Here is a 27,794-nt window from a genome sequence, read left to right as displayed (position 1 = left end):
TGTGTGTGTGTGTGTGTGTGTGTGTGTGTGTGTGTGTGTGTGTGTGTGTGTGTGTGTGTGTGTGTGTGTGTGTGTGTGTGTGTGTGTGTGTGTGTGTGTGTGTGTGTGTGTGTGTGTGTTGGATTTTAATTGTACAGGTCTTTAACAATTTGCTGCATCTTTATCTCAAAGCGTCACCGTCTATGCGTGGGGCAACACCTCTGGACGTGGCAGCAGCTTCTGTTATGGATAATAATGAACTGGCCTTAGTGCTGAGGGAGCCTGAACTGGAGAAGGTGATTCAGCAGCCTCTGCTGACGCACTGCGCACCTCGCCTCAAGTGTGTCGGGGTGTTAAAATTGCTGTTTTAATTGGGCCAACTAACCCGCCAACCTTTCATTCTGTGCACTGTAACCGAAGTAGCCACTTGTGTAACACCATTCAGGTGGTTGAATACCTCGCTGGCTGTTGTCTGGAGAGCTGTTCCTTGCTCCTGGCTAAAGGCTACCCCGACATTGGGTGGAACCCTGTGGAGGGGGAGCGTTACTTGGATTTTCTACGCTTTGCTGTCTTCTGCAATGGTAACCCTGGAGTTTGATATGAAAAATTTGCTCTATTGCTCTTAAACGTTTCCTTTTATGTAATTACTGAGCCAGCTGTGATTCCGCTAGTTTCGTCGAGGTGACTCCGTTATTACATTGTTGTAGAAAACCTTACCTCACACTCGCATTTGGTGCGTCAATCTGTTCTTTGCTTTGTGCTCTCTCTCTCTCTCTCGCCCTCTCCCTCTTTTGCTCACACACACAGACACACACACACACGGACACACACACACATACAGTTTGAGTGGAGCCTAGCAGCTTGAAATTTCTCAGTACATCTCCGCTTTGCTTTAAAATCAAAACAGATGTCATAATTCACAACCTTGATTACAGTTTGAATATAACATTTATAGACAGTCTACTCAGTAAACTTGGAGAGTTAAAGCTAAAAAAAAAAAAGAAGAAGGCCCAACTGTGATCCCATCATTCGTTACTACTAATCCAGGTAATAGCCCCTCTGAACCTTCAGCTATTGATTTTTTTCTGAAGCAGCGCTCAGAAGACATAATTTCAAATTGTCCTTGAGGCCATCGATGGTTCAGCCAAATGGCATTGGCTTGCCATACCACTGCCTCTGGACTGTTTCGCTGTTTCGTCTCTGCTCTCTCATACATTAGTGTCCTCATAATACAGTTTAAGATTCAAACGGTCCAAAATGTTTCCCTGGCCAGTGGTGATTAGTCTTCATATTCTGTCTTTCTTGACCACAGGAGAGAGCATAGAGGAAAATGCTTATGTTGTCTTGAGGTTGCTAATTCGTCGACCCGAGTGCTTTGGCCCCGCCCTCCAGGGCGACGGAGGAAATGGTCTCCTGGCGGCCGTGGAAGAAGCCATCAGGATTTCAGATGACCCATCCATGGATGGACCCTGCAGGAGGCACCTGCAGGAGCGAGCAATGTCAGTGTGAGGCGTTGAGACAGTGGCGATTTTCTCTGATTGGGTAAACGAGGTGACAGGTCACACATACCTTTAAAACACGTTGAGGACGGACAAACAGGATCTGCCGTTGTTGTACAGAGTGAAATGTATTCCTCTGATGCCTCCTGACATTTTTCCTTGAACCTTTTGTCAATGTAATTGCTTGAGCCGCCGCGTCTATAATTATTATTTACTTGGGGCGCGACTTGTGACACTTGTAATTGTTTCCTGTGACAGAGACGTCGGCCAGCACAATGATGATGACCTCATTCACATGGGACATGCCATCCTGACCTTTTACTCTGCCCTTATTGACTTGCTTGGCCGCTGTGCTCCAGAGATGCATGTGAGCGTTTTACCAATCGTGCCAGAGCTCGTCATTGGTGCTTTATTGGTGCTGCAAAGTGTCACAACGCCTGACGTGCGGGCGTGTGAGAAGATGTCTCACATCTCGCATAAAGTTTGAAAGACATTGCGCAACTGAAGTTGTTTCTGTTTGTTGCCAGCTGATTCAAGGAGGCAAGGGAGAAGCTATCCGCATCAGGGCCATTCTGAGGTCACTCATCCCCATACAGGATCTTGAAGGAGTCATTAGCATCTCCTTCCGTATCCCTGCTGTGTCAAAAGGTATTAGTTTGACCATTTTTACCATTGTCAGTGCTCTAAACAACAAGAGAAAGACTTAACAAAATGCTGTATTGATTTTTTTTTGTGCTCAGTTGTCCAATTGTTGCCTTTTATTTTTCCCTAGATGGTCTTTTAGTTGAACCTGACCTTTCAACACAGTTTTGTCCAGACCATAAGGCAGCAATGGTTCTGTTCCTGGACCGGGTTTACGGCATTGAGAGCCAGAGTTTTCTTCTTCACCTTATACAAGTTGGCTTTCTGCCCGACCTTCAAGCAGCCGTCTCTCTTGACACGGTGAGCTACTGACACTTTTGTCAGAGACGCACTATGACATTGACCTCAGTCCCAGCTGCACCCTTGAACAGTGAAATATGTCTCCTTTATGCATTGAGCACATTGACAAAGCGCTTCCTGTCTCTGCCTTGCAGGCTGACTTGGGTTCCACTGACATGGCCCTGGCTCTGAACCGATACCTGTGCACGAGTGTGCTTCCTCTGCTCACTAAATGCTCAGCTCTGCTCTGTGCCTTGGAGGACCGTGTCTCACTGGTGGATTCTCTCATCCAGGCAGTTTACAGTCTTTCCAGAGCCCTGAGCTTGACCAAAGCTCAGAGAGACACCATTGAAGACTGTTTGTTAGCTCTGTGCAGGTAGGGGGCTTTCAAGTTTGTGCAGTTGTGGCAGACAAGCTACGTTAGTGTGGAGAAATGTCACTGAAATGTCTGCATAATATTTACTTCTCAGACTTGAGTTGTGGTTATCTTCACCGTGTTTCCTAAGATGAAGTGATGTTTTTTTTTTTATGTTGCTTTACATCTATTTGCATGTGTTAGTTTTGGATGTTGTATCTAAACTTAACTTAACTCAAGCTTGCTCTGCTCATTGATCTCATGACCATTTTGTCCTCAGCAAGCTCCAGCCAGCCTTGATGCAGCCTCTTCTTCGACGGCTTGTCTTCGATGTTCCCCAACTCGCCGACCACAACAAAATAGCTGTGGAGGTTGATTTATAGATAAAGTTTTGTCACTTCAATTCCCAATATTTTTTTCTTAATCGTGTGAGCCAGGGTGAAGGTAATGTGTAATTTTTGTATGCGTTACGTTCATCTACCAGCTCCTGACCAGTCACTATGAACAGCGGTGGAAGTACTACCTGCAAACAGAGGGGCAGGCTGACCAATGTTCAGCCTCTGAGGAGGAACTGTACTTGTCTAGAAAGTTGTTTTGGAACCTGTTTAAGGCCTTGGATAAGAAGGTAAACCATGTAATATTGAAGTGTAATTCTTCTTTCAATTTTGGATGTGTTACTTTCCATTGTTTAGCCACCAATATCGTAAAGAACCTTTAATTTACTGATTATTTCTTTGTTTTCCGAACATTATAATTGACTATCGTTTTATTGTACTTCTCTTCACTCTGTTAACCTCATGTCCTTTTGTCTGAACTACACCCGCAGCCCCAAGAGCCTCAGTTGTTTAGACTCTGTGTCCAGTGCCTTGCTGCAGTGGCCAAGGCCCTCTCTCCAGATTCAGGCGGCATGTCCCACACAGAGGTGAAGGCCCTCCTGGAAAATGATGGAAAATTTGATCCTCAGCCAGTGGATACAGCTAGGTAAGCTAGAGAGCTGTCACTCTTTACCGTAGACAAATATTTGTACTATACACTGAGGTGATTTGATTGAATCTACAGTAATATTCGGTATATATGTTGTCTGACATGGTGTTTATTTACCTGCCCTAGTGTGACAGTGCCTGAGAGACTGGAGTTTGTAGTAAACAAGTATGCAGAGCACACTCATGAGAAGTGGTCACTTGAGAAGGTAATAACACCAAAATAATAACGATTTATTGCACCTCGGCAACAAGTGTAAGATGGTCCAAATAAGATTTCCCGCTTCAGTCTGACCTTTTATTCCCTTTTTCTTTTGCTGAATCTACGTGGGCTCTGCTGACAGTTTTCCAATGGCTGGGTTCACGGGGAGCAGCTTTGTGAGAACACCAAGGTTCACCCACTTCTTAAGCCTTACAGGGCCCTGGCTGAAAAGGTAAAATGAACAGTTGTCATATTGTTCTTTGACACGGCAAGGAGTGAGAGAGAGAATTCATTTATTCAGTGTTAAGTCCTTAGAAGTGAATGCAGTTTGGTGGATGAATGGATTTCCATTATTATTCTACAGTAAAAAGGGTGGTACTATTTTCATATATATATATGTGTGTGTGTGTGTGTGTGTGTGTGTGTGTGTGTGTGTGTGTGTGTGTGTGTGTGTGTGTGTGTGTGTGTGTGTGTGTGTGTGTGTGTGTGTGTGTGTGTGTGTGTGTGTGTTACCATTAATTTTCTGGTAGGAAAAGGAGGCCTTGCGCTATTCCATCAAGGAGACAATAAAGAGTATGTTGGCCTTTGGATGGACTATTGAGCGGTCCAAAGGAGAAGCTCTTGGAATGCACACCTGTGCGCGTAGAATCTCCCAGTCCGGGCAGGTACGTGCACCTCAGCGGCCATATCAACACCTCTGGGAACATAATGTTCTGTTTTTCATTTTCCTCTGCTGCGTTTTTGAGGGTTATTTGATTGAGTAAATTGGTGCTGTGTTTCAGCTCTCTTTCGAAGGCGCATCAACATTCAGCCCCAAGCCCATGGACATGAGCAGCATCGTCTTATCGTGGGACCAATGTGTAATTCATTTTCTTTCTTGTGCATAAGTCAGAAGGAGTCATTACTTTGTGTTACACACCTAAAAAAAAATTAAATTCGAATTGTATATTTTTTATTTTTTTATCTAAAGCCTGGTCATCCAAGTGAGAAGTTTCAGAAGTTTCCAGTCAAATAAAAGAAAATACTTTATTCCACAGCTTTCATATTTTAATGTGTCTTTCTGTTTAGGAGTAAAACACTCTTTTTTTTTTTCTGAACTGTGTTTCCCTCAAACTAGCCAAAACTAATTTCTGGAAAATGAGGATTGTGTTTGAAGTGTGGACAAGAGGAGAATTTGAAAATAGGACTGAATGTTTAAAATCCACATCCTCCTTTAATTTGTATAGTGAGTTTGAACGGATGCATCTGACCGTTATTTCAGCCAGCCCCGATATCTGTGGCCACAGATTGAGGAAGAAAATGTTTTGGATGATGTTTTTGAAATTGTGTTTTTTTTTTTTTTTCCTTCCACAGGCCATGGCAGAACAGTTGGCTGAAAATTACCATAATGCCTGGGCTAAGAGGAAGAAATTAGAGTTGGAGAGTCGAGGTACTTAATCATTGTGTCGACAGCCGCCCTATTATTGTTCTTTCCTCTGCTCCGGTACGAGAGTGCGTCTCATAATGTATTTAACCCATTTTTGTGTTCAGGGGGCGTTGGCCACTCGATGATGGTGCCTTACAATACACTAACTGCAAAGGAGAAGAGCAAATTTAGAGAAAAGGCCCAGGACGTCCTCAAGTTCCTGCATCTCAACGGCTACACTGTGTGGAGGTGAGCGTGGAATCATTGAATTGAATTCTAATAATATATATCATATACTGTATATCTTGATCACAGCGTTAACTGAGCAATACAACAAGCAGCAGATCAGGTCAAATGGTAAAATGCCCTCTAGTTTCTTTCTTTTTTTTTTTTTTTTAACATTTTGATTACTCAGCTAAAAAGTTTTTGGACGAAAACATTTTAAGTGTCGAGTTGCGTCATACTATACTGTTATTTAAGGTAAGCCCTGGCTGTGTTCTGATTTATTTTCCTCTGCAGGGATCGGAAGACCGTGGAGACGGACTTTCACGCTGTGGCCAATTGCTTTGGTTACACTCTGCTTCAGCAGCTTCTCTCTCACACTGAGAATGCCCAAGAGTACATGCTGGAGCTGGGTACTGTCATGGTTCTCATTCTTGACAAACAAACAAGCACAATGAAACTAATTGTAATAATAGACTTGCTTACTTACTTTTGACTGACTGTTGCCTCAAGCAGACGCTGTCTTAATATTAAACAAACATGACTTGTCAACAATTGTTTTGACAAAAAAAAAAAAATCCCTAAACAAACAGCTTTTCAATTCAAGTGATATAAAACAACCATGCTGGGGTGGACTTTTATTGCGCAATATTCGGTATTGATTTGTATTTTCCCTCACAGAGGTGATGCAAGCCAGAGGACACATATCAAAAGGAGAGCGAGCGACACACCAGCGCCCAACACACTTCTTTTCCAAGGTTGGAATCAACCCAGTTTCATTTTGAAATGCGTATTGTCTTTCTCCCGTCTTGTTCCCCTGCCATCCTATTACTTTGGTTAGATTGGTCGCCACGGGCAACCCCCAGCCGCACAATGTGCAATCTAACATTTTGGAAATCCATGTGGGCGTGTCAATTGCCATAACAACATTGATTAAAGCTTCCCACATAGTTCACCCTGAAGAACAATATTTTTCATTGACAGCTAAACCTCCCCCCCCACCTCCACCCTGACTCAGATCCACTGAAGCAGAACTATGAACGGTCACACCTCAGATCTCAACAGCCCACACCTACCACTACTACTAGACTCTCCAGCAGCCATCCCTGTCTGTGTCTGTGTCTCCAGCTGAACGCTGCAATTGTCAGGGGGTTGCCGCTGCTTTATAAGCTTCCAGAGTGTGAAATATTTTATTTTGAATCGCACATTTTCGAAAACACTCTAAAAAAACAAAACAAAACGCGTTTACAGGGATACGCTGGAAACGATGTAGTACCTATGCCAGGCCTGGTGTGGCGCCGCGAGGTTACTCCCTGAATGCGGAAGAAGAAGAAGACCTGACATGCCTTGTTTAAAGAAGCAGTAGCTCGTTAACAGCGTTAGCGCCACAGATCACAGGGAGAAAAATCGCTGGTGAAAAGACGGTGTGGATAAAGGACAGAGTTGAACTTCTGCTTCGAATTACTTTAGAACACAAAGCCTTAAAAGGGCCATGTTATGGTTGACTGGGAGTCGTGTCAGTAAAAGTTCGCTAACATTTATTCTGAGTCTATCAGCATCACCTGAAGTCACACAGACGTGCAGACTGGGTAACAACCGTAGAGTTATCAATTGAGTGTGTAACTCCTGAAAAAATGCAGGAAAATTCTGCATTCAAGCACACGCAATTGGTTGCATCTTAAAATTTCTTATATCTTAGTGGGTGTGTTTTCACTTCACGTAAATAGTCGGAACAAAATGCAAGGTTGAACAAAGTTAATTGAAAATCAGTTTACTTATGATTTTGTTTTATTTTTTAAATTAAAAGTTTAAGCTCGTCAGGTTTTGGGGTTAATGTTGGCAACATTTTTGGAAAATGTGATTTTTCCCTTGACAGGTTGTTCTTCCTCTTCTGGAAGAATACATTAGGACACACCGCATGCATTTTCTGACCACTTCCATCACCTCAGGCAGAATCACGAGCCATGCCTCTAAAAAGGAGAAGGAGATGCTAGCCAGGTATTTGCAAGGAATGCCAAATCAACCGCTCAGACACAATTCTTTTCGTAGAGACATGTGTTTAGAGAAGGCTCATTGTTCTGCCATATCCTTTGTCTAATTTCCTACCGTCCAATCTCCCCAATTTCCTCTTGCCACTCCTCTCTCATCATTTCACTTGTTCCTTCTTTTCAAATCCAGCCTCTTTTGTAAGCTCGCAGCTCTTGTAAGACACAGGATCTCACTTTTTGGTAAGGATGATAAGAATGCATGCATGTATTTTTCAAGCAATTTCCCCCCCATTGTTCCCCTGTGTGTCCCTCTATTATTCAAGCTTGGTCATGCCTGCATTTATGTGTTATTCGGTTAAAGCTATAGCCCTGCTTTTCTGAGATGTCTGGTGTTATGTCTGCATTTTTGTATGTGCGGTGCAGTTTTTCATGTCCCAGAATGTGCAGTTGGTTTGGTCTCTTGTATTTCATGGATTTTTTTTTTTGATTTTTTTTTTTTTTTATTCCAGGAAATGAGGCATCCACAGTTTCCAGCTGCCTTTGTGTTTTGGCTCAGGCTCTGGATGCCAGGTAGCCAGATGACTCTGCTCACACATTCTGCTTACGTAAACCTCACTTTGCCCCTCGTGTGGTTACATCAGTGTCTTGCCAGCACATCGGAGGATGAGGTGGCTGCTGTAATTGAACCGCCGAAACACTGCAGCTACCTAATTGCGGTCGATGTCACATTTAGTCTCCTGGGGACTGCGGCTCTGATGCATGACAAGTGGAGATCATTCTTAGCTCTTTAGAAATGTATGTAATTTAGACCTGTCTGGTGGATAGATTAAAACTTATTTTGTCCTCCCCACTGCCTTCATTACAACTTATCAAATGCTGTTTTCTCCCCTCATTGTTTTGACATTATTTATTCATCTTTGAAAAAAAAAATAAAATAAAAAATACGTGTGCGTGCGTGTGTGTGTATGTGTGTGTGTATATAAACCTTTTTTTCCCCCCACTTTTCCTTAGGACGTTGGTGAAATCAGCCCCAGACTCGATCCAAGCCTCACTGCACTCGTTCTTTGAGGCAGCCGCAGCCGATCTGGACGTGACGGTGGAAAACCTCTCCGTGAACCTTGCGTGTTTGCCTCAGAGCAGGAACCAACACGCCAGAGGAACAGCCAAAGTCCTCAGCTACACCACGTCTGTTCTTCTCCCGACCCTCACCTCACTCTTTCAGCATCTGGGGAACCTCAACCATGGGGTGGACCTGCTGGGTGAGGGTAACTCTGATAACCATCCTGGAAACCCCCCCCCCCCCCCCCCCCCCACACACACACACACACCACAAAGAAAATGCGTTACAATGGCAGGATTAAAGCAAAACATGTTTTCGGTTTTCTGATTAGCATTTATTCCCATATGCTATTGAGTCAAACGAACAGCTGTTTCCCACACCCCCTGAATTCACTCAGGGCCACCCTCTCCTCCATATTACCTCACACCTTTGAAGCTGGCGCTCATTAAGTGTCTCTGTCGTGGCCACAGAGCAGCAGGAGCATATTGTCTCCCTCACTAATATCCCGACCTTCCAGGAATCATTCACTACCTGATTCAGCAGCCGTCCAGCTTGTCTGCCTCTCTGACCGTGTGCCGTCAGCGTTCCTATTCTGCGTCCTTGGCCGTGTTCTGAAAGGATCACCTTGTCCTTCCAGTGGGGAGCATCCAGGTGTCCTGTTACAGGATTCTCAACAGCCTCTTCTCTCTTGGCACAAGCAGCACGATCTACATGGACAGGTACCGTCTACAAATACAGATTGTGTCTCCATCTAATCACCTGACATTACTCCAGCGCGGCGTACACAAGTCCACTATGTATTCTCTTTATTCTGACATTTTACTGCAAAATTCCTCTGTGAGGGAGGTTCAGCGGTAATAGGGTACAGTTACGTCTTCATAAATCGACAAATAATTAAAATTGGGAATCTCTGGACAGAATAACATCATCACATGTGTCGTGTGTGAAGAGTCCTCCGCTTGTCACAACGTTCCCCCACAGACAGAGGACAGTAGCCGGTGCCTGTGTCGCAGCCCTGACTTCAGCCTTTCCTGTGTGCTTCCTGGAGCCGGCGCTAAACCAAAATAACCCTCACTCCATCTACAACACCATGAGTGACGCTGAAAGAGAAGGTAACAAATACATCCCATCTGCGTTTTTGGCCGTCCTCAAATTCTCCGCGTAATGATTTCTCTCTGCTTGCCTCAGACCTTGGGCTCCCCGATCAGGTGGAGAACATGTGTCCTCTCCTGCCGTCCCTGGATCAGGCCCTGGCGGAAGTGAAGGAGCTGGCAGGTGCAGGTGCCGGAGCGTGCCAGCCGCACTATGTCCACGTCACAGAAGTCGTCCTGCCCATGCTGTGCTGCTACATGTCCCTTTGGTGGCACTGGGGCCCGGAAGGCCAGCCCGATAGCCCGGTCTGTACTTCTGTCAGTCCTCAGCGTGCCAGCGACCTACTTGGCCACATCCTTCAAATTATCCAAAACCATATGGGCATTAGTCAGGGTGACTGGATGAAACAGATGGCAGGTACTGTGGCCCTGCCAGTTACTGCTGTGCAATTCTTTCTATTTTCCACTCCATGTATGAATTTGTTCTTTTCCTCATTATTCACCCTGGCTTTCAGTTTATTCTCAGTCAGTCATATGCCATGCCCGTCCCGAGCTCCTAAAAAGCCACTTCCTGCCACTGATGGAAAAACTGAAGAAAAGGGCAGAAAGTGTGCTACTGGAGGAGGAGCAGATGAGAGCAGATGGAGGTGATAACTCTGAAGCAGAGTTACAGATTCAGGAAAAGTTTACCGTGCTGGTGCGGGACCTCTATGCCTTCTACCCCCTCCTCATCCCATTTGTGGATTCCAATCGGTATGAAATACAAGAATCTCACACGTGGACGTACAACTTTTTACACTGCAGATAGATACCGAAGACATCACATATATGAGCAAGATATATGTAATTATGCAGCCACGAAAAATATGTTAAATAACTCTAAATATGCTTTTTATGAAAGGTGGCAATTTGGAGGAATTTCAATATAAAACGTGTTTAAGTTATTTTACACTTTTATTGTTTCCTACATAATTCTATGTCCTTCAGTGAGAAACTGCAATGTCAATAGTCATGAGAATGAAAGAAAATACATTAAATTTATGGGGTGTGTCCAAACTTTTGACTGGTAGTGTGCTGTTGTAATAACTTTACTTGTTGTGGTTGTCTTGTCTCAGAGCCTGTTGGATCAAAGAGTCAAATCCAAATGCAGTGCAGCTCTACAGCATGGTGGCAGATGTTTTTGTTTTCTGGGCAAAATCTCATGTAAGCTGATACACAAATGTGTTTTTCTTTAAGTCAATGTTTAATTGGTATTATACGTTTGGAAATGCCGCAGTGTAAGGTATAGAAATGTTTCCTTTTTACTTTTTTCTTGCAACAGAATTTCAAATGGGAGGAACAGAACTTTGTAGTTCAAAACGAAATCAACAACCTAATTTTCTTGGTCAAAAAGGCCAAAGAGTCCCAGGTTAGCTCAATCTCTCAGTCGACTGGTACTTTGTTTTTCTGCGTATTGCATTTTTTTTTCCATCTTCGAGACAATGGAGCTGTGAAGGATTCATAAAAGAATGATCTTTATCAGTCTGAAAAACGTTTTGTTTATTTTCCTTCATGGCTCTTGAACGCTTAGTTGAACAACCATGAAGCGAGGAAGGTGAAGAAGAAGGGGGATTGTTATTCCGTGCACACCTCTCTCATTGTGGCCTCCATGAAGAGACTTCTCCCTGTGGGGCTCAGGCTTGGTTTCCCGCACCACCAGAGCCTTATCTCGCTAGCAAAGGACAGCTTCTCTCAGGTCAGGCACAAGTTTCGTAAGCCTTGGAATTTTTACTCAGTTTACGTGATCATAAATGCTTTTAGGGTGCGCAGCGATCGCTCTGTAATGAGGGTTTCAGTTTTGATAATCTTCAGTGGGGCATGATTAAAGGGAAGGTGTTTGTCTGAGCTTCTCACAATAGATTTGATTTTGAGCGCATTTTTTCTTTCTCCTATCCTTTCCACAGAAGAACACTGAAGATGAAATTCAAGAGCGTTTGTTAGGTTGTATTCGTCACCTTCAAAATCAGGTAAAATTAGTACTGTTTTGTAATTTTAGTTCTACTGTCATTTTAAAGGCTCATTATGTAACTCCTTAGGACATGAAGTAGTGGGAAAAGACATGGAATAAACACATTCTTAGTAGGACTAACTTACTAAAAAATACATAATGCAAATTTCTGAATATCTTGTAATTCCTAAAGCCTTTTTTCAAATTTCTTGCCTTTCGTAAGGGTTTCGGTATGTGAAATTTAATGGGTGAAGCGGCAGACAGACATTTACTGCCCTTTTATTTGTGCAGGATGCAGATAGCCTGGTGCAGGAAACCCTTTCTGTTGAAGGTCAAAGGCAAGGAGCAATGACTGACGTCCACATGACTGTAGAGCGAATTCTCACAGTAGGGCGGGTCCTTTATTACCTGGAGAAGGTAAATATTTATGGGAAAAAGCTATGCAATTACCACAGTATTCTACTGATGTAAAGGCAGTGCTTTCACTGCTAATGTGCAAAAGACAAAACTGTGTGCTTGTCATTCTCAAATCTGCCAACTGTCTTTTCATTGAGGTGGAAAACCCACAAAGAAGTAAGAAACCTTCCTGGCACAAGGTCTTATCCAAACAAAGGAAGCGAGCGGTGGTGGCCTGCCTGAGGATGGCCCCGCTCTACAACCTACCCAGGTGCTCACATGTGATTTAATTGTGTGCAGTATGGACCTGCATATAGCTCAGACAGGATTATAATTTATAGAATTTTATGTATGTGATTTTTATTTATTTTTTTAAATTTATTTTTAGTATAGCAAGCAGCACTAAAGTGAATCTGTTTGTGTACACCTTCCTCTTGAACAGGCACAGGGTTGTCAATCTCTTCATCCAGGGGTACAACAAATCCTGGGTGTCAGCGGAGGAGCACAGCTTGGAGGAGAAGCTTATAGAAGACTTAGCAATGGTGTCGTCCGCAATTTGAAATTGTTTCATATGAGTATAAATTGTGGTAGCACGGTGGAAATTACGCCACACAGCATGATCATCATGTTATTTATACATAGAATTTCTACAAGTCTGTGTTTTTCTGACAGTCTTGTATGTATGTGTGTGTGAGCAGGTAAGCAATGTGGTACAAATGAGTGACTTCATTCTTTTGGGGGGGAAATTGCAGGACAGAGGCACGGGAGATCTGTGTGCCGTTAACAGGGAGGATGACAATGACTCTGAAGACGGTATCAAACCAATCGATCCCCTCCTGCAGCTCATTTCACTCTTCAGTCGATCTGCCCTCATGGAAAGAAGGTGTGCGCTCACTGCTAAAGGTCTCACACGGCAGAAATCTCAGCCGAATCTATTCACTGGTAAAACTCATCACCAGGAAAGTCTTTTAACGTGACAGTAAGCAGGGTTTTTTTGTACTCTTGTCGTCTGATTGCAAAAACTTTTTCAATAGCTTTACCTTTCCGTAAAATGTCCCCTTCGTTCAAATGCATTCCATTGTGCGGTTTATGCAACGATCGATGGCGTTCAAGCGAACCGCCGAGATATGTTTGACACGCACTGTCATTGTAAGCCTCTGACAGTAAACATGCTTTGCTCCTCCCTGCTCCCCAGCGCCGATATTACCGATGTGACTCGCTGTCTGGGAGCATAACGTGAAATCAAATTTTCTTCCCACATCCCTGTAAAGACATTAGGGCTGGGAGAGTATCCTCGCTCGTGTGTTCGCTGTAGAGATGTGATCGAATCAGCCAGATTCCAGGTGTACCGACGTGCTCGGATGCAATGTTTAATGCCGCTAAACAGACTCGCAGGCCTCAGACGTTCTGCCGAGGGGCATTCAGAGGTGATGCTGCGGCAGCCATACAAAGTCAGAGCCATTCAGCTGTTCTAGGCAACCTCCTCTTTATGTCTACTTAAATTTAAATTGAAGTTTATATCCGTGTGTTCACAGTAAGCTTGAAGATGACAGCCTTTATCAGTGCTACACAGACATCATGGCCAAGGTTGGGACATTGAAGATGTGAAAATAAGTGCAATATTTGTGCATTTAAACATTGATTCTATGTGACTTGCATCCCATCCATGGCCTGCGTTTAATGTTTTGACTCTCAGAGCTGTCACATAGAGGACGACGACGATGAGGATCATCAAGGCCAAGAGGTGGAAAGTTTCGAAGTGAGTTATTCTGGTTTGTTTTAAAAACAGAAACATGAAGTGCTTGCCAACTGTGTTCAGATTTGGTGATTTCAGACACAAAAACAAACTGTGTTTCCGATGTGCCACAGGAGAAGGAGATGATGAAACAGAAGCTGCTGTACCAGCAGGCCAGGCTGCATCGTCGTGGAGCTCCTGAAATGGTCCTGCAGACCATCAGTGTGAGCAGAGGTACAGAAAAATAAATGATTCATTTTTCGCACGGTGAGAAAGCCTAATGCGTTTAAATTATGTTTTTGCCATCTGTAATTATTAAAAATACCACATGCTTACAGGGATAATGGGTCCCATGGTAGCCCCGACTTTGAAGCTGGGTATCGCTCTTCTGAGTGGAGGCAACGTGGCTGTTCAACAGGTACATGGCTGCACTTTGTTTTCCCATCCTGTGGTTTTTAGTGCTCTTCAGAAAGCACTCGGGTATCGAGCCTCAAACGTCTGCTTTTGTCCTCTGGGCTTAGAATAAAAATTGTTCCAACGTGAGCCGTTAATACCCGGGCGGTTTGTAGATCGTTGTATTGTTTCTCTGCATTTTAATGGAAGGCAGTGCACTTACTCAGCAAACAAACTGCTGAAGTGGATTTGCATTTACTATTTTGACGTGATGATTTCAGCAATTATGTGTATATAGGTTGATAAATGTTTAATATTGGTTTTGACTGATGGGCTTCAAATGAGATTGTCCTTTCTTCATCTTTGTGCCTTTTTTGTTTTTTTTAATAGAAAATGCTGTGTTATCTCAGAGAGAAGTGCGACGTCGGGTTTTTTCAGAGCATGGCTGGACTCATGCTGTCATGTAGGTACGTGGCCATGGAAAATTCCCCTCCCCATCTTCCCCGACACGACCTGCCAAATGTCACCAAGGCTTTATGTACCGACTGATAAAAATGCTAAAAGTGCAAAATCCCTTTTATCCTTTGTTGTGTGTGTGAGGGTGTCTCTGTGTGGCTCTCCAGCGTTCTGGATCTGAATGCATTTGAGCGGCAGAACAAAGCAGAAGGATTAGGCATGGCCATGGACCAGAGCTCAGGTACTGTATTCATATGGAAATAAAAATCAATTCCTGTAAAGCCGCAGTGAAGCGTACAGCCTGGCATGAGATCCTCCGACTGTAAAAATACCCGAAAATTCACACATCAAATAATTGCATTTTTCACCTATTTTCCTGCGTTCGTTTACTCTTTGCTCGTTTTCCTTCCCATTCCATTCCCACACCAGTCGTAACTTTTGACTTTTTTTTAAATACTTTCAGGGGAGAAGGTAATGCTAGACAAAGACATAACCTGTGACCTCTTCCGCTTCCTGCAGCTACTCTGTGAAGGACACAATTCAGGTGATTTTACCACCCAGGAGGTGTAGTAGTTATGCATGAAACTAAACGGATAAGAGTTGATGAACCGTAATTGATTTGCTGCACATTAGCCTTGCTACTGTCGTGGCTGTTGACTGATTCAGCCTCCAACACACGTCTTTTCCTGCTCGTAGACTTCCAGAATTACTTGAGAACCCAAACTGGCAACAACACCACGGTAAACATCATTATATCCACTGTGGACTATCTGCTGCGAGTGCAGGTAGGCGGACACCAACAATGCATCCGTTAATTTTTTAGGCTGACCTCTTACTCTTTAAAATTAGATTTGACCCCATCATGACTTTTTCATAGCATTATTTCCGCTGCAAGCTCACCAAGAGTACATTATGTCTGCACTACATTTCAGGAGTCAATCAGTGACTTCTACTGGTACTACTCAGGGAAGGATGTAATCGATGCCCACGGGCAGCAAAACTTCTCCAAAGCAATGGAAGTAGCCAAACAAGTCTTCAACACGCTCACCGAGTACATACAGGTCAGTCAAACCTCCTCCGCCTTTAGACATTCATTTAAATTCTGCCCTCCTCTGCTTAAAACCTGGCATACAAATAAGCTCAGAGCGTGGCTTCATTCAGGGCCCCTGCGTTGGGAACCAGCAGAGTCTCGCTCACAGTCGTCTTTGGGATGCCGTGGTGGGATTCCTCCATGTTTTTGCACATATGCAGATGAAGCTCTCGAAGGTAAATGATATGAATATGCTGCTTTTCACCTTCCTTTCAACTAAAAGCTTGATTTTTTTCTTTTTTTGCAGGATCTAAGGCAAATCGAGATTTTGAAGGAGCTCCTTGATTTGCAGAAGGACATGGTCGTGTTTTTGCTTTCGATGTTAGAAGGCAAGCCCCTTCGCTTTTGTTTCACATCCGTACGTTGCAGCACGAGTCTGAGAGTAAAAGCATTTGTGTGCGTTTCACTGCCCGTGCAGGTAATGTCGTGAACGGAACCATTGGGAAGCAGATGGTGGACATGTTGGTGGAATCGTCGGGCAACGTGGAGATGATCCTCAAGTTCTTCGACACGTTCCTCAAGCTGAAAGACCTGACCTCCTCAGACGCCTTCAGAGAGTACGACCCCGATTCCAAGGGCTGCATTTCCAGGAAGGACTTCCAGAAGGCCATGGAGAGCTGCAAACGTTTCACTCACGAAGAGACTCACTTCCTGCTCTCCTGCATGGAGACCGGCGACGGCGACACCGTGGACTACGTGGCCTTTGTCGACCGCTTCCACGAGCCGGCCAAAGACATCGGATTCAGCGTCGCCGTCCTCCTGACCAATTTGTCGGAACACATGCCCAACGACCTGAGACTCCAGACCTTCCTGGAGCCGGCCGAGTGCGTGCTGACCTACTTCCAGCCCTACCTGGGCCGCATCGAGATCCTGGGCGGCGGCAAGCGCATCGAGCGGGTCTACTTTGAGATCAGCGAGTCCAGCCGCACGCAGTGGGAGAAGCCCCAGGTCAAAGAGTCCAAGCGGCAGTTCATCTTCGACGTGGTCAACGAGGGCGGCGACAAGGAGAAGATGGAGATGTTTGTCAACTTCTGCGAGGACACCATCTTCGAGATGCAGCTTGCCGCCCAGCTGTCGGGCTCCGATGGCGGCGGGGCGGCGGGACATGGCGACAGAGGCGGGGACGAGCGCAGCGTGAGCGAAGAGCGAGAGCTCAACACCAAGGAAGCGACCTTCATATATCGCTGGTGGTCGTCGCTGACATCCGTCCTGTCCGTCAAACGCCTGAGGGCGTTGATGAAGATGTCCCTGAAGGATCTTCTCATGGCAGTCGCGCTCCTCCTCAGACTGATTCTAGTGGCTCAGCTCCGGTGCGTCGCCGCCGTCGTCCGAGGCGTCGCGTGCGTCCTCTACGTGGCCTTTGTCGACGGCGGCCTCGTCGAGGGGGCCAAGAGGACGACCGTGTCGGAGCTGCTGGGTGGCATCCTCGAGCCGACCCTTGACGAGGTCACGGGGTCGCCGAGCGGGTTCGACGGGCTAAGGAGGTTCTCCTCCAGCTTGTTTTTGCAGAGAGAATTGAGCGGAGGGCAGGTGGCAGCTGTGGCGTCCCCCGGAGAAATCGACGCGCTGTCTGACATATTTGGGCTCCGAGTGACGAGGGAGGGAAGCAGGTACAGACTTGTGAGTCACGACAGCGGCTCCACCAGGGGTGACATCCTCGCAGCGACCTCATCGACGGTGACTGCCACCGACATCGCCGAGAGGCATCATAAATTGGTACGGCTCCCTTCTTTTTAAACAAACAAACAAACAAAACTTTGTATATGAAACATTAATCATCCGTGCTTTTGGTTAAGTGTATTCATTACCAGTCAAAAGTTTGGACACAACCTATGAATTTAATGTCTTTTCTTTCATTCGTCATGACTGTTGACATTGCAGTTTCACACTGAAGGCATCAAAACTACGTATGAACACACATGGAAGTATGTAGGAAACAAAAAAAGAGTTGCATGATTACAAATATCTTGCTCGTGTATTTGATGTCTTCAGTATCTAACTGCAGTGTAGAAAGTTGTAAAGATAAAAAAAATTGCATGAGAAAGTGTGTCCAAACTTTTGACTGCTAGTGTATACACCGCAAGTAGGCTAAAACATATAATTTAAATGTGCTTTGATATGGAACCTAATCGTGATCAATCTTAATTTAAGCCCAATGTCGCCAAAGAGGGCAAGAAAGAGAAGCAATCGAGTCATGAAAAGTAAGTTTTATCTGTCGTATAATCCTCGCGGCCACAATGGAAGCAAAATAATATGCAGTCTTTTTTATTAATATTTCAATTAGAAACAGTTGAACTAATATATTAAATATTTGCCTTCTAACTAGTGTTCATTAAAAATGAATGTTCTTCTGTTCTTCTTTCTTACTCATGTACTTTTATCAGAGAGGAGGAGCCTGGGGACACTTTAGGCAAACACGGTGCAGAAACAGAGAGGAGAACCCGGAGATGCTCTTTTAGGTCTGGGGAACCAGCGAGCCAGAAGGAGCAGTCGGTCCTCTGGGAGATGATGAGCACTTCTGGCAAGAGTCTGTTGGTAATCATTCACTACACGTATCTAACACACTCACAACTGAAGATAAAAGTTCCCACTGTCAGGGAACTTCACTTTGGATGCAGAATAATGAAAAACAAATGATTAAAATTTATTTTGCTCATGTTCAGAATTACTTTGCAAGGAATTTTTACAACATGCGCCTGCTGGCCCTGTTTGTCGCCTTTGCAATCAACTTCATTCTCCTCTTCTACAAGGTGAGTGCAGTCTCATCCGAACCGAGAGCCGTTGATTGAAAGTTGTAGCACTGTGTCGTAAAAGCGTCTCCTAATTGCGGTGACAGCTGTTCTTGTTCCTCTTTTTTTTCTTTCTCGGGTCTTCCCAGGTGGCATCGCCGCCTGCCTCGCAGGCTGAGCAGGAAGATGGGAAGGAAGTGTTATCTGCTGCTGAGGATGAGACAGAGGGCACGGTTTATTTTGTACTGGAGGAGAGCAGCGGCTACATGGAGCCGGCACTCCATTTCCTGGCTGTTGCACACACAATCATCTCCTTCTGTTGCATTATTGGTTACTACTGCCTCAAGGTACACCGGCTTCAGTGCCCGCTCCTTTACCCCGATAATAAACTCTATCTTGTATATAGAGTCTGCTTTAAAGGCTCAGAACTCATAGCTCACCCAGCCCGCCAATATCAGTTTATTCTAGCACTGAACCTGCGCACTTTAATCAAAGGAGACCTGCGGTTGCCCCCGTGATTTGATTGGCAGGTGCCCCTCGTGATCTTCAAACGTGAGAAGGAAGTCGCACGGAAGCTGGAGTTCGACGGGCTGTTTGTGAAGGAGCAGCCCCACGAGGAAGACATCAAAGGCCAGTGGGATCGACTGGTCATCAACACAACGTATGTTCCAATCCATCCGCAGAACTCATGAAAAAAAAAAAAAATCCAGTTAGTTGTAATGCATGTTTTTTTTTTTTTTACCTTTTTGTTTCCTCAGGTCCTTTCCCAGTAATTACTGGGATAAGTTTGTGAAGAGAAAGGTAAGATTTCCAGAGGCCTGCGGGTTTACACAGCGGGGCTATTACACCTCTTAGTCTGCTTAGTCATGTATTCAGCCGCACGCATATTTCACTCTCTGACTGCGTTTAGACACTAAATGACATCTAATGAACCGTTTAATGGCAGATGTATATCCCTGTGGGGCAGCACGGGAGAGATTTCGTCGTCCGCGGAGAACACGGCAGCGTTTTGAGCTTCCCCCTTTCACTTGGCCTGTCATGCTGTGAAATTGCCATGAAATTCGACTTTGATTCAAGGAATTCGCATTTTGCCCATTTCCATTTTAAGGACGCCTTGCTCAACAAAAGGCTTCAACAGACAGACAGAAAAAAATGCAGCTCTGTAATATAAAAGATCCTGATGATTGTGATTCTGTAAGTCTGTAGAAGGACGGAATCAGGGAATCCTCACTATTAAATCTGGGTTGCTAAATTTTGAATCAACAACCAAGCTCAGAAGAAATAAAGAATTAAATATTGATCTCATTACCTATTAGTAAACCGAACACCCTAAAATAATTTGTTGTTTTTAATATCCCTTATTATTTTTTTTTGTCAGTGCAGTGTACAATTGATCCAATTATATCAGAATGTGTCCAGAACTGGGATATATATTCTGTATTGTCTGAGTAAGCTGACAAAATGATTTTAGTCTAATATCCTCTAGTGCCCCGAAGTTGGAATGTTCATTAAATTTAATATAGAGCATATTTAAGCGCCAGTGTTCTTGTAAACAAAGTAGCTCAGTAAAAAAACTGATTTAAAATGGAAAATAACACATCAAGCAAGCTAAAGTGCCAGAGAGCCTCTGTGTAGCCTCGGAGCCTCCCTGTAAAGAGCAATTCTGCAGTGGTCGCATTAATAATAGATTCATTTACGAGTCAAGACTTGCTCTGTATGCAATTCTGTATGTTTTTAAGAGGACAAGGTAACGTCTCTCAATCACTAAAGAATAATTACAACTATACAGCTGTTTACACAGCGGCTCTGGCACTGTAAGTGTACAACATGTATCGTCAGCACTGTTGTCACTTCTACATAATGAGCAACACCATCATGTTGTTATCAACGACAACACGGTGTCGGATCCCAGCCACTTATCTCGCTCTCGGCATATTAAACACTGTAAAAACTCTGTTGTTTTATTGTCACAGTGTAAACCTGTCCCTTTTTTCCCCCCTTCCAGGTGATGGATAAGTACGGTGAACTGTACGGCTGCGAGAAGATCAGTGAACTCCTCGGCCTGGACCAAGCGGCTTTGGACTTCAGCTCCGTGAGAAAGGAAGACCAGAGACCAAAGAGCAACATTGCCTGGAGCCATTTGTAAGCAATAAAGAGAGAAGGAGAGAGAGAATAACTGCTGCACCTCTCTAGTACATTGTTTTTTGGGGGTGGAGGCAGAATTTGAAACTAGCACCAACAAGGATAGTGTGCTGAAAAGTTTGTTTGAACCACACCCCAAGGAGTCCAAGATGGCGGCCCATTCATTTCAATGAAGTTGCTCACCCAGCACATATACTGAAAAAGTTTTTGACTTCCACATTGATTAAAGGCGTTTATTTTTGTATTGCGGACTATGGGAAAAGTGCTTTTTGGGCACATGGGATTTTGTTTTTGCTGCAGTACCTGGAGTAGCCACTAGGAAAAATCAGCTTGCCTCCATATTGCCAGTCCGGTATCCAGTTCTAAAAACAAAAAAAATAATTATAGTCTTGCAATCATGGTAGCTGTGTACTATGCAGCATGTATGTTAACATGCAGGTAGCACAGGTCAAAATGTGCACACAGAGAAATCAATAAAGCTCATTCTCAAATGTGTTGTGCTGTCAAAATGGAAGTGGGATCTTCATCAATGCCCCTGATGACTGTCATTATCATGGACCTCAAAATAGCAGTTCCAGATAGATGATAGATAATAGTTTGGTCCATAACATTGAGCCATGTGCGCATGTGTGTTGGCGAACAACAGAAACCAGGTGAAAGAAGGAAAGTCCTGGAACATTATGTTGTATTAGGGAGGGAACAGGACGTTCTGAGATGAGGCCCTATTACAGACCTGGGACGGCCTTTTGAAGGACGCGCAATGGCAGCGAGCGCCCTTCTTTCAGCCACACACTTCTGTCCTTTTCTCCGCCGTCTTTTCTTCCGACGTCCGTGTGACGACGCATTTCATTTACAGATTGAACTCCATTGACATCAAGTACCAGGTCTGGAAACTGGGAGTGGTGTTCACTGACAACGTGAGTCTGACCCCGAGCGCTCGTCTGCGATAGCCGCGGCTTGTTTGCTTTGAGCGCGCTGTTGACGGAGACGGATAAAGATCTAGGTCTCGCTTCCTGCAAGTGTTTGTGTTCACACGTGTAAAATTCCCGCGTGTGTGTGTGTGTGTGTGTGTGTGTGTGTGTGTGTGTGTGTGTGTGTGTGTGTGTGTGTGTGTGTGTGTGTGTGTGTGTGTGTGTGTGTGTGTGTGTGTGTGTGTGTGTGTGTGTGATATCTCGTAATTTACGACTAACACGTGGTCGTCGTTACATTGTTTTTACTGTTTGGTGCTGTTGCACACGCCGCAGGTGACCGCAGTAATATCCTGTGATTCTTCCTTATCTAAAACACACAGTTGCCCCTCGATCTGCCCTTGTGCGCTATATTACCTTTTTTTTTTCCTCATTTCTGTTTGTGTGTGTTTTTTTTTTGTGTGTGTCATGACAGTCCTTCTTGTACTTGGCCTGGTACATCTCCATGTCTGTGTTGGGCCACTATAACAACTTCTTCTTTGCCACCCATCTATTGGACATCGCAATGGCCGTCAAAACACTTCGCACCATCTTGTCCTCAGTCACGCACAATGGGAAACAGGTTTGTGTGTGTGTGTGTGTGTTTGTGTGTCTTGTTTTGACGTGTGATGTTTGTTTCTGCTCTGTTGTGTTCTGTTCAGTGCTTCTCTTTAATGGAGAAAGCGTACTCAGACCCATCTGTCCTGTGTGTGTGTGTGTGACAGCTGGTCCTGACTGTTGGCTTGCTGGCTGTCGTGGTCTATCTCTACACCGTCCTGGCCTTCAACTTCTTCAGGAGGTTTTACAACAAGAGCGACGACGTGGACGCCCAGGACATGAAGTGCAACGACATGCTGACTGTGAGTTCAACTTTGCATCTGAACACGCACGTTTCATCTGTGTCCTCGCCATCTGCCGGTGTTTATCTTTCTGGCAAAGAGAGAGAGAGAGAAAAAAAAAGAGGTGAGTCGCAGGGCCTCTTTCATCTACCTACTCAGACCGAGAGGGCTTGTGCAGGATCGTGAGAGTGATCCTCGCTGGTGGAGTGAGAGCTGCCGCTCCCGATACTTTTCATTAAAATGACGGACACATGGAGACAAAAACATCTCATAAAGCCCCTGTTTGGCTTTGTTTTTCAATAATATAAACACTGCACGTCCTGCATTATTTTAACTTGTACCGCTGTCGCACAGGCTCGTTTGAATAAAATCCCACCAACGCGTGTATCTGCGGATAGGTTGACAGTCAGAGCCGCACAGTAGCGTCACCGTAACCACTACATGATAGATTGTTGGTGTATAATGTGTGCATGCACCAAGGATCTTCATGCTTCAGTATACTTGGGCAAAAGTAATTATGATAAACACATAAAAGGCCCCAGGTCTTTTCAAAAAAGTGCGGTTTGGTTCTGTGCGGTTGCAGTGAAAACGCCGGCTTTGTGTTAACACAAGGCCAAACTGCATTAATATTTGTGCGTTTTCAGAGAAAACCATATTCATGTAATCGGGGCCTCGGTGTCGCACTCTGCAAAGCAACTTCAATGTTAATTCATCTTTCCAGCCTCCCTTGAGGTCCTCTGGGGAAACCCTGGCTGTGGCTAGAAGTATTGATTACAGCTCCCCTGCCATCGTGTGAAATTGTTTAAGATGATGTTTGTTTGAACATTTTTCTACCCTCCCCCCACTCCCCAAAGGCTACCAGTGTGAAGTCGAGCTTGGAAAGACCGTAAATTAACTTTCTACGTGTTTTGGGGCAGTTTTGGGCAGTTTTTGGGGAGCTTGAATTTTCCACATTCAGTTTTGTTTTTCCATTTTCTGTCCCTCCTGAGAAAATATATTTCCTTCCCATGTTGTATTTTCCCACTGAACAATGCCAACTCATATAAAAAAAACCTATATCATACCTTCATTTTCTCTTAGTGCTACATATTCCACATGTATGTGGGCGTGCGGGCGGGGGGAGGCATCGGCGACGAGATCGAAGACCCTGCCGGGGACGAGTTTGAGATGGAGCGCATGGTTTTCGACATCACCTTCTTCTTCTTCGTCATCGTCATCCTCCTCGCCATCATCCAGGGTGAGCGAGGCGCAGGAAAACTCTTTATTTATTTTTTTTCTTTATTATTTTTCTTCATACCGAGAGGCAAATTCATCATGTTCACTCACCGTGACTGGAATATCTTTGATTTCTTCATGTGGAGAGAAGCAGAATGTCTGTTTGTTCCACTCGGTTTAACGTCTGCCTTTCACTCACACTCACACACACACACACACACACACACACACACACACACACACACACACACACACACACACACACACGCACAAAGCCTCCCCACAAAGAGACACAGACGCAGATGTAATTACGCTCTTATTTTAGGCTTGATAATTGATGCCTTCGGAGAGCTGCGGGACCAGCAGGAGCAGGTGAAGGAGGACATGGAGGTGAGACGAGACGCCGACACGCTCGCTCTTCCGCACAGACGCTCTGAGCGACACGAGGGAAAGCCGGCAGAACCGACGAGAGGCAACAAGTTATTATTACTTCCTGTATCGGCCTCAGCCTTTTAACAAGCCAAGCAGATAAGCGGTCGTTCTCAGTATCTGTCATCTTTCGCCCCGGTGCGAAGCCTTAAACGCAGCGCACGGTTTTGTAACCGATCCAGATGGAAAGTCCTCTCAAGGATAAGTCCTTCTCTCAGCTGTAATTACGGTGTGGGAAGAGATAACTTTGTGTCAACACTAGTAAGCAGATTAAGCAGATTTGTCCGGCTCCTGTCATGCTAAACAGTGGCGCCACTCGCGGTAATGAGGAAGGACACTTTATCCCTCTTTTAAGAAAATAAGCATCGCTCAGGCCTGCTAAACCAGACTTAGCCGTGACCCCTTGTTAGCCCGAGCCTCTGGAGTGGCTTCACTCTGAGTGTGTGTGTGCGTCTGTGTGTGTGTGTGCTGTTGTGCGTCTGCATGTTTTCACCAGGAATAAAATCTTTCCAAAGAAAGCCTTTGCAGCCGACCAAATTAACAAGTAAACAACACGATTGGCACCTTATTTTGATGTCATGTTTTTCTTGTTATTATCGTCACTGGTGACATTTTGCTTTCGACTTGCGTCCTCAATGTTCTGTTCCACTGTGTTTATTGGAGAAATTAAAAACAGTATCTGAGTTCGCAGCTGCTTATTCCAGCCCTCCTATAACAAACAATTTGTTTTGCTCTGAAGTTGGCAACAGTGAGTCAGTTTAATCTGTTGTTTCCTTTCAAACGTAATTTAAGAATAAATTAAGCATTGAAAGACAAAGCTGCCAAACACACTTTCTTTTGTATTATTAAAAAGGTTTCTGTTGCATCATCGCAAAAACTTACAGAATCAGCAAAAGCAGTTATCACTGTGTTATGATGGCCTTTTTTTTTTTTTATACCCCAGCTCTGTCTTTTTCTTGCTTGTCTAATGTATAAACTTCCTTTTAAACATGTCTGCATCTCTCCTCTAGACCAAGTGTTTCATATGCGGAGTTGGAAGTGAATACTTTGACAAAGTACCTCACGGCTTTGAGACCCACACGCTGCAGGAGCACAACCTGGCCAACTATTTGTAAGTTGACAGTGGCGCATTTCATGCAATGTTTAACTAAGCCTTTGGAAAATTAGAATTTACATAAAGCAAAGACATTTGCTGGGTAAAAACTCCCAAAATTATTATTTTTAAACAACTACATAAAAATAGAACCTGGATGTTTTTTCAATTGTGCTTTCATTTTACATTCACATTACATTCTTGTTGTTCATTTTGTATGTGGTGCGCTGAGCTGGGGGAACTGAATAGTGCTGTTGTGTTTACTGTTGTCGGCATCAATAATTTCCATTGACAGCAGAGCAATGGGACTAATTAAAATAGACTCCATTTAATGTGTTTACGCTGTTTGACTGTAACCTGCTTGTGTGGCCTCTCCGCGTGTCGATTTAAATGTCCGACTGACTGAAGCCTCACGATCCTCGTTCGTCAAAGGAAACGGTCCCTCTCGTTCAAACGCTCAGCATTGTCAACATCGTGGGCAGGATGACGAAAAACAAGCTTGCTTGTCTTTTCTTTGCAGATTCTTTCTGATGTACCTCATCAACAAGGACGAAACCGAACACACGGGTCAGGTAGGATTTTGCCCTTTTGGCGTCGTGATTCGTGAAAAGTAGGAACAAAGTTGTGCACGCAGACGACAACTGGTGTTATTTCGGCGGCTTGAAAGCGTTAATCCGTCCTTTCACAATGCTTCCTGATTGTCCCAGTGACCTTCTAATTTTGGCATTCTGCAACGGCAATCAGAAGGCTGTGCTGTGCTGTTTCAAGCGGGACAGACTCTATATTCACGCTGTCTTTCAAACGCCCATATCAGTCCCAGCAGACTTGTGATATGCTAATACACCAGCTAAAGCCCTTGAGTTTGCTCCATTTTCACTTGTAAACTGTGCCAAGTGCAGGACTGGAAAAAGAGGGAAACGTGCACTTGTAAATGTCCTTTTCAGTGATCCTTTCATTTCAACGTGCAATGCTGCTCGGCAGTGTTTTCAACAGGCACGCAGGCTAAACAGCTGTCAGTCGTGTGAAAACTCTCTCATTCTCCGATCCTCTGATCAGCTGACGCAGAGCTGTGTGTGCAGATGATGGAAAGGAGATGAATTAATTAAACTCTCGTACTGGACTTTGAATATATTGTTGAGTGTAACTGCTTGCAGAAAGTGAATAGTGTTTTGCTGAATGCCATGTTTTTCCAGGGCTTCTGTCTCCTCAGCTGCTGATTAACTTGTTGCCTGCCGGTGTTTTTGCCTTCATCAAGACAGAAAATAATTGAATCCAGATGGTTTTAATTGTTTCTGCTTATGTTTAACAGAACCTGAGGGTTTTATCACTTGTTTTTGTTTTTGTTTTTTTGCAAGGAATCCTATGTTTGGAAAATGTACCAGGAGCGTTCGTGGGAGTTCTTCCCTGTGGGAGACTGTTTCCGTAAGCAATATGAGGATCAACTGGGATGAAAGTCGCTGAGATTGAAGTCATCCTGATTGATGCTGTTGGTCCCAATTACCAAGAAATTGTCTTTGCAGGATTGATTTTGGCATTCGCTGTAAAACAAAACGCATATTTGTGCATGAGTAATTTTCAAATTCAATTGTTTAAAATGAAAAACAGATTAGCCGTGATGTTTTTAACCCTTCAACCCTTTTAGAGGAAACATTCATAATTTTAGAAATGTCAACAAAACCACCACGGCTTTCATATATATTTATGTTTTAAACGCCTCACATATATTTGTATCTCCTGCTGTCAGCGCTGGCAATCAGGATTCATTTTCACCGCTCCTTCGTTTGGCTGTGTCTGTGTAGCTCATGTTTTGTGAATGAAGTGATTTGTCTTTCCAATCACATCCTCCCGCCCCTCCCACCGGTGTGACTTTCTGATAAACACATTTCCTCTGGCATTTGTTTGTCTTGCGCTCTTCTTCCGTCTCCGCCGTCGGTGTTCACGCTCCTCCTTCCTACTGCCCTTGCTCCATGTCCTCTCGCTTTCTCTCCTCGTCTCTCATTTTCTGCTCTTTCTCTTTTCCCGCTGCCAGCCAGTGCTACGCCGGCAGACGCCCCTTGCATTTGGGGGTCAGAGGAGCGCCGCGCGAGAAAGATTTGCAAGCAAAACAGCGGGAGAGCGGCCGCTGCTGACGGCGACAAAAAAAACAAAACTCTTTTGGGAATTCTAAAAAGTACAGCGGCGTGGTGAAGGCACTCGGCGAGAGACAAGTGACAAGATGAAAGAAAGCGGGGGCCGGCTGCAGATACGGTCCTCATTATGCAAAGGTCAAAGACATCTGACGGAAGCCTGCTGTTAATATATTCATTACTCTTTATTGTGGCTCCTAAGCTGCATCTCACAGTGGTGGGAGCAGGGAAAAAAAGGTGACAGATTTTGACATTTTGCCTCCGTGTGATGCAAATTAGTGCACGTGAGATACTTCTGATGTCTCATGAAACGCGTTGCGCATTGTTTTGCCGTGACGTAAAAAAAAAAAAAAAAACTGCCGGCAGATGAAGTGAAACGCGTTTATAAACGCATGACAATGCGATTTGGCTTGTACGCATTTGGAGGTCCTCCAACTCATTAAAGCAGCGTCGCGTTGCTTAGGTAGCCACGTGTCCGTTAAATGAGGAGCACGGAGTCGAACGTGTGTTTGGAT

The 27,794-nt window shown here is 44.5% G+C and overlaps 1 protein-coding gene across 1 annotated transcript in view; it reads left to right on the top strand.

Moving 5' to 3' along the window:
• The window catches only part of ryr2b (ryanodine receptor 2b (cardiac)), a 45,453-nt gene extending 18,406 nt beyond the window's left edge, over positions 1 to 27,047 (top strand). Inside the window, exons 44-104 of the mRNA XM_076038311.1 lie at positions 172 to 275; positions 425 to 560; positions 1,292 to 1,478; positions 1,737 to 1,845; positions 2,006 to 2,126; positions 2,251 to 2,420; positions 2,555 to 2,775; positions 3,035 to 3,125; positions 3,239 to 3,379; positions 3,581 to 3,735; positions 3,865 to 3,943; positions 4,079 to 4,168; positions 4,467 to 4,601; positions 4,719 to 4,796; positions 5,290 to 5,365; positions 5,467 to 5,590; positions 5,861 to 5,976; positions 6,245 to 6,321; positions 7,440 to 7,561; positions 7,742 to 7,791; positions 8,061 to 8,121; positions 8,563 to 8,810; positions 9,249 to 9,330; positions 9,593 to 9,723; positions 9,800 to 10,120; positions 10,218 to 10,455; positions 10,818 to 10,905; positions 11,024 to 11,110; positions 11,273 to 11,437; positions 11,646 to 11,708; positions 11,981 to 12,106; positions 12,244 to 12,356; positions 12,528 to 12,629; positions 12,843 to 12,968; positions 13,621 to 13,672; positions 13,782 to 13,844; positions 13,955 to 14,054; positions 14,159 to 14,238; positions 14,604 to 14,680; positions 14,837 to 14,910; positions 15,133 to 15,213; positions 15,366 to 15,454; positions 15,602 to 15,730; positions 15,831 to 15,935; positions 16,007 to 16,088; positions 16,178 to 17,475; positions 17,911 to 17,960; positions 18,144 to 18,294; positions 18,423 to 18,509; positions 18,638 to 18,835; positions 19,019 to 19,149; positions 19,247 to 19,289; positions 20,494 to 20,630; positions 21,487 to 21,547; positions 22,014 to 22,160; positions 22,303 to 22,437; positions 23,497 to 23,653; positions 23,957 to 24,021; positions 25,071 to 25,171; positions 25,674 to 25,725; positions 26,509 to 27,047. Coding sequence (XP_075894426.1) covers positions 172 to 275; positions 425 to 560; positions 1,292 to 1,478; positions 1,737 to 1,845; positions 2,006 to 2,126; positions 2,251 to 2,420; positions 2,555 to 2,775; positions 3,035 to 3,125; positions 3,239 to 3,379; positions 3,581 to 3,735; positions 3,865 to 3,943; positions 4,079 to 4,168; positions 4,467 to 4,601; positions 4,719 to 4,796; positions 5,290 to 5,365; positions 5,467 to 5,590; positions 5,861 to 5,976; positions 6,245 to 6,321; positions 7,440 to 7,561; positions 7,742 to 7,791; positions 8,061 to 8,121; positions 8,563 to 8,810; positions 9,249 to 9,330; positions 9,593 to 9,723; positions 9,800 to 10,120; positions 10,218 to 10,455; positions 10,818 to 10,905; positions 11,024 to 11,110; positions 11,273 to 11,437; positions 11,646 to 11,708; positions 11,981 to 12,106; positions 12,244 to 12,356; positions 12,528 to 12,629; positions 12,843 to 12,968; positions 13,621 to 13,672; positions 13,782 to 13,844; positions 13,955 to 14,054; positions 14,159 to 14,238; positions 14,604 to 14,680; positions 14,837 to 14,910; positions 15,133 to 15,213; positions 15,366 to 15,454; positions 15,602 to 15,730; positions 15,831 to 15,935; positions 16,007 to 16,088; positions 16,178 to 17,475; positions 17,911 to 17,960; positions 18,144 to 18,294; positions 18,423 to 18,509; positions 18,638 to 18,835; positions 19,019 to 19,149; positions 19,247 to 19,289; positions 20,494 to 20,630; positions 21,487 to 21,547; positions 22,014 to 22,160; positions 22,303 to 22,437; positions 23,497 to 23,653; positions 23,957 to 24,021; positions 25,071 to 25,171; positions 25,674 to 25,725; positions 26,509 to 26,604 — 8,174 coding nt within the window. The 3' untranslated portion in view covers positions 26,605 to 27,047. The remainder of the gene's footprint in view (positions 1 to 171; positions 276 to 424; positions 561 to 1,291; positions 1,479 to 1,736; positions 1,846 to 2,005; positions 2,127 to 2,250; positions 2,421 to 2,554; positions 2,776 to 3,034; positions 3,126 to 3,238; positions 3,380 to 3,580; positions 3,736 to 3,864; positions 3,944 to 4,078; positions 4,169 to 4,466; positions 4,602 to 4,718; positions 4,797 to 5,289; positions 5,366 to 5,466; positions 5,591 to 5,860; positions 5,977 to 6,244; positions 6,322 to 7,439; positions 7,562 to 7,741; positions 7,792 to 8,060; positions 8,122 to 8,562; positions 8,811 to 9,248; positions 9,331 to 9,592; positions 9,724 to 9,799; positions 10,121 to 10,217; positions 10,456 to 10,817; positions 10,906 to 11,023; positions 11,111 to 11,272; positions 11,438 to 11,645; positions 11,709 to 11,980; positions 12,107 to 12,243; positions 12,357 to 12,527; positions 12,630 to 12,842; positions 12,969 to 13,620; positions 13,673 to 13,781; positions 13,845 to 13,954; positions 14,055 to 14,158; positions 14,239 to 14,603; positions 14,681 to 14,836; positions 14,911 to 15,132; positions 15,214 to 15,365; positions 15,455 to 15,601; positions 15,731 to 15,830; positions 15,936 to 16,006; positions 16,089 to 16,177; positions 17,476 to 17,910; positions 17,961 to 18,143; positions 18,295 to 18,422; positions 18,510 to 18,637; positions 18,836 to 19,018; positions 19,150 to 19,246; positions 19,290 to 20,493; positions 20,631 to 21,486; positions 21,548 to 22,013; positions 22,161 to 22,302; positions 22,438 to 23,496; positions 23,654 to 23,956; positions 24,022 to 25,070; positions 25,172 to 25,673; positions 25,726 to 26,508) is intronic.
• Positions 27,048 to 27,794: the final 747 nt, after the last annotated feature.

The sequence above is a fragment of the Nelusetta ayraudi genome, unplaced genomic scaffold (genome assembly GCF_046127955.1).
Source record: "Nelusetta ayraudi isolate G7.1 ecotype Tasmania unplaced genomic scaffold, CSIRO-AGI_Nayr_v1 ptg000056l, whole genome shotgun sequence".
NCBI classification, from domain to species: domain Eukaryota; kingdom Metazoa; phylum Chordata; class Actinopteri; order Tetraodontiformes; family Monacanthidae; genus Nelusetta; species Nelusetta ayraudi.
Note: the sequence above shows the minus strand (reverse complement) of the source record. Positions and strands in the feature narration are given on the sequence as shown.